General features: G+C 33.0%; 1 protein-coding gene across 1 annotated transcript; it reads right to left on the reverse strand.

Moving 5' to 3' along the window:
- Positions 1 to 1117: 1117 nt before the first annotated feature.
- Positions 1118 to 12303, reverse strand: LOC100261350 (chromatin assembly factor 1 subunit FAS1). Its single transcript, XM_059738395.1, has 12 exons — positions 11642 to 12303; positions 10779 to 10878; positions 7588 to 7735; positions 7378 to 7501; positions 6631 to 6998; positions 6239 to 6550; positions 5474 to 5555; positions 5244 to 5381; positions 2309 to 2725; positions 1916 to 2053; positions 1564 to 1609; positions 1118 to 1480 (listed from the first exon to the last, which is right to left on the reverse strand). The coding sequence occupies exons 1-12, from the start codon at positions 12101 to 12103 to the stop codon at positions 1320 to 1322; spliced, it is 2496 nt and encodes an 831-aa protein (XP_059594378.1). The 5' UTR covers positions 12104 to 12303; the 3' UTR covers positions 1118 to 1319.
- Positions 12304 to 14050: the final 1747 nt, after the last annotated feature.

Genomic DNA, 14050 nt, shown 5'->3' on the forward strand with positions numbered 1-14050 from the left:
AGAAAAAATTAAACCTGATTATTAAATGTTTGATGACTTGAAGCCATCTTTCAAAAACTTGATCAATTCACCTTTTAAATATGATATTATTATTTTTCAGACATATGGAATATGTCACATAAAGATTCAAATTTAAAATATTTAAAAATCTTGAATGAAAATTTGTATAAAAAACTATGGGAAATTTTGGGTATGCCAAAAATAGGCATAAAAATTAGGAAATCAGTGGTATTTGTGAAGAAGACACGTGGGAGTGTCTTAATTTTGTGTCGTGTGAAAATGGAAGTTTTGGGGTGGTTTGGAATTTTTGGTTATTGAGATAAAAAAAGAAAAAGAAAAATTAAAAATTATTTGTTATTTTCTATTTTAATAAGAAAAAATAAAATATTTTTAAAAATAATAATTTTTAGTTATTTTTTATTATTTTCACTTTTTGTTAAGATCGTTTTAAAAAATAATTATACAAGACACATAATGATTAAAAATAAAACATTAAGGATAAAAATTATTTTTAAGATATATTTAAATATATTAAAAAAAATTAGGTTTTCAAACAGATTTTTGTTCTATAAAACATCATAAAATAATTTTAAAATATTATATATATTTTCAAATGTTTTTGTAGAGTATTTTAAAACAAAATTTAAAATAGAAGAAAAATGGAAGAAATATCACAATGCATAAAAGCGCACAATATCTTAAACAAATTTTTATATTTAATTTTTCATTTTTGAAAACTGTTTTAAAAAAACAAATCCCTTGAATTTGAGGAGTGAGGTGGAGGGTCACTTTCAAATTGGCCAAACTTTAATTGTGATGCAAAATTTGATTCATCCGATGATTAAAATAGAATTAAAATTTTAATATCAAGCATGAAATAAAATAATAATGGAGGTAGACACACCTAACGCTTTGATGCATAAAAGTCGCACCGCATGCTTTGGTACATAAAAGCCACCTTTGTTGCGTTAGGGTTAGGGTTAGGGTTAGGGTTAGGAACCTTTGTGGGGTCGAAAAACTAAATCTCTTATAAAGAAATAATAAAATCAAATAAAAATATAATTTAAAACCGAGAAAAAAATATTTAATTCACTAGAAAATAACTGAGACAATATTCTTCGTATCAAACAACAACCAACAACCATTTATTGGTATCGAAATCTCAGATTCATCAACATCTAATTCCATTCTTTATCCTCAACAAAAACTTGACTCCCGGATTTGATTACACGTCAGATTTGTAAATACACACCAGAGCCACATGGCCCCCAAAAAGGGTATACAAAAAAGAACACTAGAACGACAAGGGCAACAAGAGATTATGGATCAATGCATATGCAGTCCTGCTGTGCCTGAACGGGTGGGGCTGGTTTCTGGGTTTGCTGCGGAGAAGTTTTGCTTGGGCCGCTGATGCGATTGCTGGGAGGGAGGCACCTTTTTGAGAAAAATGCGGCAATACTTTTTGTCCTCCCACCCTTCTCTGTGAATTCAAGATTGAACACCGGTTTTAGTTTCTAAGGAGAGAGAAGCTCAGATGGCAAGGCAAGATTGAAAAGCACATACCTGGTGAAATCGATAAACCAAGTTTGTGCAGAACATCCTTCTTGACCTGCATCAGAGGAGGATGAGCCATTTAGCCAACAGAGGCTGAGGAAAGCTACATTTCTGAACAATTCCAATACTAGTTCAATTTGTTTATAAGTTGTGTCAGTTTAACCTAATGACCACACCTTCCCAACCCAAACTAATCCAAAAGTGCAGCTGTTTTACTAAAACTTACTTTGGACATGGCCATAAAAAGACGAGACAAAGGTGCATATAATTCAATACTAATCACTGCCTGATATGAATGCCTGGGGGGATCCTGACCCTTCACCCGCCGAAGCATGGCTATTTCTAAGTTAATTCAACTGACCTGCCAACGATTATCGACAAAATCTGATATCTCGCGTACTTTATTTCTTAACTGGGACTTGGGGATAGCTGGGAATTTCAGTTGCAAAGATTCAACCAGCTTGTTAATACCTTGTGTGCAAGCCTGAATAGTGGATACCTGAAAATTTCAGTTCAAAATTACTAGGGTACACTGCAATGATAAAATCAAAGGAAAATACAAAATGTTACTGGAAAACACTCTCCCTTCCTCAGCTCTCAAACATCCTTAACTACTGAGTTTTTTATTTCTGGCATTTCAAGAGAATGCCCCCACAGAAGGTTTCTGGAGTTCACCTAGAATCTTCAATGAGTTTTTCTGTTTTTTTCTCATGTCAAGACCAAAAAGCTATCCAAGAAAAGATGCATGACTTACAATTTTGGGCAAATCTGAGTCCACAATAGCCATCCCGGTGGACACTGGGGTAGTACTGCTCCTGCTATTTGACAAGCAGGCCTCTTTATCCTCATCTTGTAGGTCATTTGTTACTGAGATCTCTATAAGTGGCCCACCAGGGAAAGCACACATACTCAAAGCCTGCAAGCACATTTGTTCAAGTTTTGGAGTACCACTGAGATCTTCAGCCATTAACAATGGGATCTTCTCATGCATTAAATTTAATATAATTAGAGGCTGGTTCTTCCGAAGAGCACGTTCAGTTAAATTGTGCAGATGCTTTTGCTGTCGAAGCAACACACAAAACTCTTCACTCTCAAACTCTGTCCTACATCCAGGTGAACTTCTGGCCTCCTCAACTGTTGGATCAGTCTCCATTTTGTCAACCTGTACCCCCTGCATGGAACAGGCAAACGAGTTCCATTAGTGGAGTTAAAAGTGCAGTTTTTAGGGAGATGATTATTTAATTTGTCTGGGTATAAGCATGCTTAGGGCAAGGGACTGGCTTTGGAAGAGAACAAGTCATGCCTAGATCTTAATCTCTTGGATTTGCACACTCTTGTAGGCACAACAACATTTGACGATTAAGGAACAACCCTCATTGAATAACACTTTATATCTTGAGTGACAGATGAAAAATGAATAAGATATTAATGTGTTAATGCTTTTGATTGATTCGATTTGTTTGATTATACAAATTGATGGGGCAACAGTATGGTTAAGAAAAGAAATGGAGTAATCATTTAGACTTAAAAATTGAGTCGTGACACCAAATGAATACAAAACAGAGATGCCAGAAAAAGATGATGAAGGAAATAAACAAATTTGAGGAAGATAGGATCAGTAACATGGGAATATATGCCAAGTAATTTATATACATGATCTCTTTAAACTCTTTAAGAGGCCTCAAGGAAGCCACATTCTAAGTGATGTAGGACAACCCTAGGATGGTTGCCTAGGTGGACTAGGGTTTTATTTTTTAGGGTGTAAGGAGAGGAACAAGGAATAAATTTTATGATAGAGAAAATTATAAGATAAAAAATAAAGAGAAAGAAGAAACAATGAAGAAAATATGGAAAACCTTAGAGTCTCACCAAGACCTTTTAGGAGTCTCACCATTGAGGGTTACAACCTTGCAATGAAAGAAAATATAATATTATTCATATCAATTCATCCCTTTGATTTACATTGATTAGCCTATTTATAGGCTTCTCTAACAAATCCAAAGTCTACTAGAACTCTAATAATCTATTATGATTCTAATTCTAATTACAACATCCAAAGTCTACTAGGATTATAATAACCTATCATGACTCAAATTCTAATTATATTATAACTTAACTAGCTAATCCTAATTTGATTTCAACAAATATTAATCCTAATTTAATTCCAAGTAATATTAATCCTACTTTAATTACAACTAATACTAATTCTCTTTCTTGATATATATCTTGAAGATTCATCCTCATCACTAAGTCTACTGAAAATCCTCCTTTAGAGTATGTAAAAAAGACAGTTATAGGATAAGAGCAAACATGAAGCCAAATTGCTACCAAATTCCTCTCAACTTTGGATAGTATGGAAGGAAGGAAATGCAAGGATCTTTGAGGACAAGTGGAGGACTTCCGAAACATTATGAGATTTAGTCCATTTCTATTCATCATTTTGGGCATCTACTACAACAGCTTCCAAGGCATTCCTCTCAACTTTATTCAAATTGGTTGGATTTTTCTACATGTAGATCAAAAGGGTTAAAATTGTAATGTTGAGATCTTTGATGTCTTTCAACTTAATTTTCTTTTCCTTTGTTTTGATCAAGTTTTGTATTTAGGGAAGGATTTCTCATCCTTTTCTTGTTTACTCTATTAATGAATATGTTTTTGTTACTGATTTAAAAAAAATGCTACCAAATCCAAACAGCACCTTTAGACTGTTCCTATTGTAGGCCAACTGGCTACCCACACCATATTATGGCAGATGCTCTCTCACAGTTATCTGATCACATGCCTAAGCTTACAATTTTATTTATTTATTAGCAAGCAATCTTTGATGTGTATGAGGTAATCAGGAAGGTTAACATATAACATGAAAAAAGGTCCACTCTAGAAAAGCATATCTCATGGACTTGGGTCATAAGGTCAATAAGATTGACAAAAGTGAAAAGTGCATACTTCTTAGACTGGATGGGGGTTTCCAGAGGATCACAGGAAATAAAACAACAGTCAGGTCTCCATCAGAGTTAGAACTTCTAAGGTGATACAAAAGGTTCCAATCTGATAAAAAGCCCTTATTTTATAAGGCTTATATCAAACTTATTTACAGTTAGAATCTCATTCACAAAAAAGTACCAACCGAAGCACAGGGTAGTTACCCTTTTTTTGTTCTTGCAGGGACCAACCTGAAAACTCCCACATCTTCACACTAACCCCTTGCCACTAGAGCTAGGCCTCAAGGACAAGCCAAGGTGATTACTTCATGAACATTATTTTAAATAAATTAAGGATGGAGTACCGTGAGAGTGATGAATGTTCCATGGACATGAATACCAAAACAAAAATTTGATATTTTCTTTAGCTACCAAATATTTAGCTCCTTCATTGCTGTGATAATTTAGGTTTTTTGAATTGCACCATCTTCTTTTCTTATTCTTTTGGTTGTCTGTGTGAACCTTCCATAAACCATTTATAGCAAGGTTGCACTCCTTTTTAGAACCTGTTTGGTAGTGATTCTAGGAAACGCTTTTAATATTTATAGTACTTGAAATTTTTTATCATTCAAGTGTTAAAAATATTAGTAACGCTTTCTAGAATCATTTCCAAACGCACTCTTAATGCCTTTAGGAAATTGCATTTACCCACCAAAAAAAACATAAAATATAAAAATACCATGCGACAAACTAGAACTTCACAAGTACCTCATTTTCTGATAGGTATCCATCAGGTACCATAAAATCATCTTCGCTTTCATCATCATCCCCCTTTAAACATCCTTCCTCTACACTCTCCTCTTCATCATCTTTATCGCAGTCTGAGAGACTCTCCCCAGGATCCTCCTGTGGAATGACAAGGTAATAATTTTTTAATAGGGGAAAAGGTCAACAGATATCATTCTGTTTTAAATCTAAACAGGATAAGCCAAATATACCTCTTCCCATTCTTCATCACTATCAATATCATAATCCAAGTCTGGGTCCTTCTTAAAAGGGCAGCGAGGTCCAACAATTTGACTGAAATATAGATACAAACACAGAGTTAATGCTCCATTCCTCCCAAACTAACATTGTAAGGGCATACATAATGCCTTGGCAGATGATCATCACTAGGTAAGGTGGTCCAGAAGCACTTAGACCACATAAATGCAACTCAATTTCTACCTTTATAAGAACCCTTATGTTTTTCATATGGGCAATCAATATGCATGTACAAGAACTGGATAGAGAGACAAATATCATTGAAGTGTAAACATTGAATTTTCAACTCTTCTAGTTCTAAAAAAAGTAAAAATGAAATAAATTATACTACAAAAAACAAACATATATTACTGAATAAAAACAATGGCAGGCAACTCTATGAATCACATGGCCTATCATCGTTCAATTATATAATCCTAACCTGTAAAAGAATCATCTAACCAATGGTCACCTTGTTGAAATTTCACACCATTGTGACATTGTCAATGCTCCACAACAACAAAAAGCTAATCTAGCCAAAGACATAACACCCATTTTTAGAAGGATATTATGGAGCAGACCCTAACCAAAGAATTTATTACCCACAACTTTTATTCATTTTGGAGCAGAGCATGTGAATCAATGGCAAAGACTGAACAACTATTGTGATTCTACCAGCTGCTTGTGATTTTAGCTAAGTGATATCATAACAAATAAAAACTCAAGAAAAAGGAGCTTACCTTTTCTTAGGCCAAATACCATAAAAGGCAGGTCTATGGCTCTTATCAAATTGCAACAATTGCTTACTTTGATTGCACTTCTGAGCATCAGAAGGACAACTATATGCATTGGTATCAAACAATCTATCTTCAGCAGTTGTTTCTTCCCATCCATCTACAATCTTCTCTATGCTCAATTCATTATCACGGGCTAGGCCTCTATTTCCAGTGAGCTTAATTTCCTTAACTAATTCAGTTTTAGGCTTCCGACGTATCCCCCAATGCTGCTTTCTGTTAGAACGATCAGAATAACGCCAAGATGCCAAATGTGACCTGCAACGTGCAACAAAGTGTTACCAGAGCTGCAAAGACCAAAAATGACAAAATACGACAATAGAAGTAATGAAACCTACTTGCGAATTTCCTCACTATCAATCCCATCTTTTGATGAAAGAACAAAGTCCATTGATAGAGTAACTGATTCAGGCATCTTTTCACTCTTGTTAGTGGATGAATCAGAAGTTGTTGCTTTGGTTGAAGATTGGTCATTCAGGGAAGTTGAATTGTTCTTGTTCCGTTTAACAAAGCGTTCCATGATTGAAGCTTGCTTTTGTATAGCAAGTTGTTTTTTCAATTCAGCTTCTTCCTTCTCCCGACGACGTTGATCTTTTTCAGCTTCCTCTTGCTGCTTTCTTAACTGCTTCCGTATTTCAGATTCTTCTTTTTCACGGCGTCTTTCGTCTTTCTCTGCCTCATCTTGCAACCTTTTCAGTTCTCTTTCCTGCAATGAAGTGAATAGTTTAAAATTGATATGACAGAAACAGAGCAAAGCCATCAAATTTTAAGTTAGCAGAAGCTACCTGATTCAAATTGAAGGATATAGCTAAGTAGAACAGGTTAATTCCTAGGAACTTTACTTTCCAAACAAAATAAAACTTCAATAGAACTCATGATGAGATCTTTTAACATCCCACTTCCACACAAATCAAAAAGCTTTTTTTTTTTTAATTAATATTTTTTACACCTAAGAGCCTTTTCTCTTATTTATATTAGCCTACACCATGCACATATATTAAGCTACATAGCTATAGGTCTAGGAATGGCACAAATCGAAAAAGGTTACTAGACAATATATGTTAGACCAAAAAACTAGCCCTTACATTTTGCAACTTCTCCTTTTGAAGTTCACGTTCAATTCGTTTCTTTTCTTTCTCATCTTCACGCTTCTTTTTCTCCAACTGCTTGATTAGAATTTTCTCTTCTCGTTTCACATCCTTCTCAGCCCTGGATAAATAAATAAAAACTTAAATTAAAAGAAGAGGAAATTTAGGCAGCATGCAATGAAACTGACAGAGTAATGCAACACATACATGTCAGCACCATCTTTTTGTACCATGCTTTCAATTAACAATCGGATGTCTGCCTCATTTAACACTTTAGCAAGCTTTTCTGATGCTTTGATCAGGTCATATTTGTAATTCTGATCACTCTCTGGCTTTTCTAATGCATTTATCATTGCTGAAATAAGATGCAGATGTTGGTAAGATGCAGCTACATTTAATTGCATCATAATTCAGAAGTGTGTCAAAACTTGTAGCATACATCAGTAGAGTAGTGTCTTAGACTGGATCAACAAACAATATTCCTAACCAATTTTCATCAAATGAAGAAAAAGAAATGTTAATCAAATAGAATTCAAGGCATATCAACCATTAAAGCACATATAGGTAGGCTAGACAGAACTAAGAGGGATTGTGAGCATAAAAGATGATTATCTTTTCCATTCATATGAATCTGTTATGAGACAGATGGTCTACAGGCATAAACAACAAGAAACATACTTTGAATTGTTTAGCTGTGAATTGGTAAAAATTCCAAAACTTTCTAAGACGAGAATGGCATTGGTTGAACCCTTCTAACTAAAATATAGTAACCAGAGGTTAGGAACTGTTATCATATTTAATTTAACATTATAGCTCTGATTGCCCATTATTAATTAACAATACTTGAAAGTAGTCCACTACCCAAGACATCAAGAGAAAAGCACCTTCTGCGTTCATTTTTTTTAGAGGCAAAAGAGCACTATACTAATAAGTGCCAAAAAAAGGCTGCGCAAAGTAGAGAGAAAGCATGCAAGTGTGTGCAACAAAGCAAAGAACAAGAAAAGGAAAAACCAAAAATACTCCATCCCCTTACATATAGCTTAAGCAAGTGACAAAATCAAACAAGGACATGGATCTAACCTCTAAGCCATCCACTCCAAATGGTTACACATACAACAGGGCTTAAACTCTTGATATGATATATAATAACAACTATTTAGAAATGGAACACAGTGGCATAAAATTATATTTCTATCCCTTTTAATTCTAAAAAAAAACATTAAGGTTTCTTCAGATGTGATGGAAAAGGTAACAACAATCTCTCAAGGCAATCAAACAATTATCAGCTTTTATTGCAAAGTACAGTCTGGAGCCATGGTTTCAGGTCCTGTTTATAACTTTGGAGCACTATAGCATAAGTTATTATAAATTAAAGAAAAGTTACTTTAACACAGTGGACTTGCCATAAGCTCATTGTTACGCAGTTGCAACTGTATCCTGACAAATTCAACCACATGATCCTCAGTTTACACACAGAATGAGATTTAAAATGTACAAAGTTGCAATGCTACACATTAGCAAGACAAGGCCTCATTCTGAATTTCACATTTCCCCACCATGACCAAAGTAAATAAATAAATAACCAATAAAAAACAAAAACAAGATATAGGTAGCTGCCTGGGTGGTTAACACAGCTGACTTTTCTATGATGTGAACCTTTCCACTTTCACCCAGTGCTAACAGGTACGAAGCTGTGAGTGCTCATTGTCATCTAGGAGCTGCTCATGCACGTGTGGAGGCTTCCCACGTACTTTTTTATTTCACAAAATTATCGCAACAGAGATAAGATTATGAATTCACCCTTCTATTTAATGCTTTCCCTCATGTAAGAGGGCATGTACCTTCCCTGCACAGCTTGCCTAAGTAACTGCAAAAAGTATCACTCAAAACCCCCTTAGAAGATAGACCTGCCAACTAATCTCTGGGTTGAAGAATAGTGCATAAATGAATTCAGAATTCAACTTATTTAAAAAATTCTTGTTAAAATTTTGTACCATTGCTTTCTTGGTTTCAAACCCTAACTCACCAAGTGGCATCTTCAACTAAGAAATGCACACACCTCCTTAACAATTGTTTCACCAGTTACATCATTAAAGAATTTATCATTCCAAATCACAAGATTAACACAACAAGGTTATAATACCCAGATGAAAAGTGCCTGTCCGAAATAACCTTTGTCTAGTCTTCATCTACCAAATAGTCTCTATACGCACATGGCCATGTTCTCCAAATAACAGACTTCTACCAGTGCTTATTAAAGCACTAAAACTTGTGATAGCATTCGTTAATGATGTAATTGATAATCAGTAATGTTTTCAACATTCATACAGAGAATAAAGAGCTCAAATAACAAAGAAAATTTTTGATTCTTAGGTTCAACAACCCACTTTGTTGGCTTTTGTCTGATTGATGATACCAGTATTAGATAGAAAGAAAATGCTTCTGTTTCCCTCTCTTCTTTAGCTCTGGTGCACCTTATAAACTTCCTATGTACTAAAGCTTCAGCCATCTTTTTGCTAGACATCTTTTATTAATATATGTATCTCCAAATTTTGGATTTCCTTTAAAAGGAACAGAAAGAAAAGGAAAAAGACCTTCCATTACTTTCTCTATCCACCATCAAACATCAAATTTTCACACCCATTAAGAGTATTTGTGGAAAGGGGAGGCTGAAGTCACGCCCTCTCACTATCATTATGCCACTAGGATTCCTATCTAAAATGGAGAGACACCCATAAGTGTTCTTGTGAAATGTGTAAAGCAAGCTCATGGTATCCCACTTGTGACTCATACTTTAAGTAGAAAGAGAGCTACTTGAAAACCAAGTGATTAATGGCATTCAATCCTAGAGTAAAACTGAAATGGCAACCAGCAAATGCAATTAAGTTCCATCTAACCGTCATTCACTTAATGCAACTTTTGTCCAAACTCAAAAAGAGCTGCATGACTTCATAGTAGGCATGCAACATTTCACTTTTAATATTACTTTAGTAGTTCTTTAAAAAAGCAACATTCTTTAGAAGTAAAATTCATTTTACAAAGACATTTGGGGGTGTTTTGACTTGACTATGCTTTTCATGTTATATTTCCTGATCGTCATTTCCCAATGTTTCTATAAGTATACATCACTCAATTTTTCAATATTATTTATTAGTTTTCCCATAGTTATAGTTACTATTTGAACTATGGCTAACAGCATATTCAACTGAATTTTAAATGTTGTTGGGCATTTAAATGCAGAACATAAAACTGAAATAAAATCCATTCCTAAAAAGTTCAAGGGGTAAACAAGGAATAGAAAATCCAGCATGTCCCAATAACATGTTTCTTTTCTCACAAAATATGGAATAAAATGAATAATTAAAACCAGAAATATATTTCAGGAAACATATACTCACCAGAAACAGCACTAATCCTTTCATGGACCTTTTTTCGACAAGTCCGCCTAATCTTTAAAAGTCCACGTACAGATTTCGGCATCAACTTTATATCTCTTGTCTACATAGCAAACAGTCTTCACAATTTAGAGAGTAACAAAGCAAAAAAACCTCATAAACATGTTAAGCCCAAGGAAAAACTAAAACCTTGAAGTGCGAAAAGAACACAAGACATTCAAATAAAGAGTAACAAGCAAAAAAGACATGTACTTTTTCAATTACAATAACAAAAGGACTATAAACATGAAATGTAATAAAGAAATACTAACAATACCCAATAAGTAACAAATTTTAAAAGGACCCAATAACATAGTAAATTGAGGGGGCAGAAAGAAACTGAATACAAGTACCCAATCAAAATAACAAGATTTAAGATACCTAATAAACACGATAAATTGCAGAATAACAAGATTCAAAGTACCCAATCAACATGATAAATTGACGAAGAAATGTGAAAATTGGGGACCCAACTGGTAGTACTTTGAGAACAACAAAGATCAGATACACAGAATAAATAGCAAAGACGACGTGTATTAAACAAACAATCTAATTTGAGAAATATAAGGGTTAATTTTCTGTATATCAAAAAATTACAGAAAACCTAATTAATTCGGTGATTTCGGACCCTAATCTACCTTTAGGTACACTCGATAAATACCAAAGATTACAAAATTCCCGGTATGCCTCGAGAATCAATCAAAAAACAAGAAGCAAAGGTAAATATCCCAATAAACATAGCAAGTTAAAAGAAATGACGCAAATTAAAGACAATCAAGAAAAGAATCAAAACACTGAAGAAATGAAAAAGATTCAGAAAATATCACCTCCCAACACCAGAGACACGACGCCGTCTCGTCCTCCAGAACATCCGCATCCGCGTTCGGAACACCGTAAGCCAATCTTTGACCAACCAAAACCGCACTACTCTTCACAGTTGCCAGTGTCACACCACCGCCATTATCCCTCACCTTCACCTTCTCGTAAATCTCACTCACAAGCTTCGACAACGGAAGCCTACTCTCCTCCAACAGAACCGCAACCACCGCATTCATCGAACCGCACTGGCCGACCTCCAAATCCACCTTTTCCCCCATCACCTCCTCGAAATACCGAAACAGCCCCTCCATTTCCGCCCTCAGAGCCCCGATTCGCGCCTTCCTGTCCTCCACTGTCGGAGCTCCTGCCACCGGAGAGATTCGCTTCCGCTTCAGCGACTTCTTCGGATGATCCGAACCGCTCATCTCTGCGTCGGCCAACACCTCCACCACCTCCGCCATTATGGACATTTCTCACCGGCGATCGGAGAGCAACCGCCGTCCGATCAAAATCTAGTGCTCAGATCGATCCGATTGCGCGTGGAAATGCTGAAATCTACCAGGCGTTTCGAATAATTTCGACTTTTTCTTTATTTTCTTTTTTTAAATAATAATTTTAGGGTTTCTTGTAAGATGAGCCGGCACTGTGAATGATTTATATTTTTCCTATTTAATTATAAAACTAACTAAATAAATAAATATTTTAAAAATAAAAAGTTATGGGTTTTCCCGCCAAATGGAAAGGCGATTTGGCTCCAATTGTCCGAAAATTTTGTGTTTGGCGCCGTGGTGGTTTTGATGGACCCCAGACCCACAAGGATTGGGCCCGGGCTTCTACATCTGGGCCTAGTAAGATTTTTTTCGGAAATAGAATTGTATTTGTATTTTTTCTGCTTATTTACATTTTAAAAAAATGTAGCCATCAAATTTAAAATCTTAATAAATCAATATTTATATATCTTTCATAATAAAAAAATTAATAATAAATTTGTATGTAACAATAATTTTCTAATATCTTATAAAGAAAAATCTAAATAAAAGGTTAATGTTAAATAAGTAGCTCTCAATATTAGTATGAATAATAAATTAATTAATATTTATGTATTTTGTATAATAAATTAATATTCATATATTTTTATAGTAAATAAATTAATATTAAATCCATATTCAATTTATGATTCTCTTTTATATAATATTAATATTTATTATCTTATATTTTAATAATAAATTCATATTTATGTATTTTTTTATAATAAATATATTTATATTTGAAATATAATTTTTAAATATTTTATAAAGAAATTTTTTGAAAGAAAAGTATTTATGTTCAATAACTCTCCATATTAATAAATTAATAATTAATTGATGTTCATGTATTGTTGATAATAAGTAAATTAATTTACTTTCATATTTCTTTAATAAATAAATTCATATTCGTGTATTTTTTAATAAATTAATGTATCTTCAAATAATTTTTCTATAAATATTGAAGGATTTAAAATAAAAATTCTATTTTAAATTTGTGATTCTTATTTTCTACATAATATCAATACTTCATATTTTACTATATTCACGTATTGTTCAAAACAGATAATTTTTTGTATTCTTTTATTTACTTGTATGATATTAATACTTAGTAGCTCAAATCTTTAATAATAAATTTATATTCACATATCCTTGAAATTCTTACAATATTTAAATTTATAACTCTTCTTTGTTTACTTAATATTAATACATATTCAATATAAAAATTAATAAATTAATAATAATATGATATTCATATATTTTGCTAATAAATTAATTAATGATAAATTCATATTCATATATTTTTAAAAGCATTAAAATATATAATTTTGATTTATATTTTAATTCCCATTTGTTTGTATAATATAATATTAGTACTTATTTGGTATAAAAAGATTAATAAAATAATAATAAATAAATATTAATATATCTTTCATAATAAATAAATTAATAATAAAATTTTATTTATTTTCTAATATTGATATCTGTTTAATATAACTAAAAATAAATTTGTTATAAGAGTTTTTTAAGTCCATATTATTTTGCAAAGTGATTTACTTTTTGATATGGTATAGCATAGATGACAACAACAAAATACTTTTATATATAATTGGAAACCCGTAAAAGAAAATAAGTATTTAAAAATTTACTAACAAAATCGATAAACATTATTCAAAGGGAAAAAAATTAAGAGAAGAAAAAAAATAGTGGATAATAATTATTGAAAATTATAAAAGAAAAACAAATAGAAGATATGAAATCACTAATATAATTGGGAATAAGTAAAAATTATAATATATATATTGATGTTTTTTGTTATCCCCTTGGCCCTTTGACTTTGACGAAGGCATTGAAGGCCTCATGGATGGGCCTTGTACCTATGAGGACCCTAAG

Source organism: Vitis vinifera, chromosome 7 (genome assembly GCF_030704535.1).
Source record: "Vitis vinifera cultivar Pinot Noir 40024 chromosome 7, ASM3070453v1".
NCBI classification, from domain to species: domain Eukaryota; kingdom Viridiplantae; phylum Streptophyta; class Magnoliopsida; order Vitales; family Vitaceae; genus Vitis; species Vitis vinifera.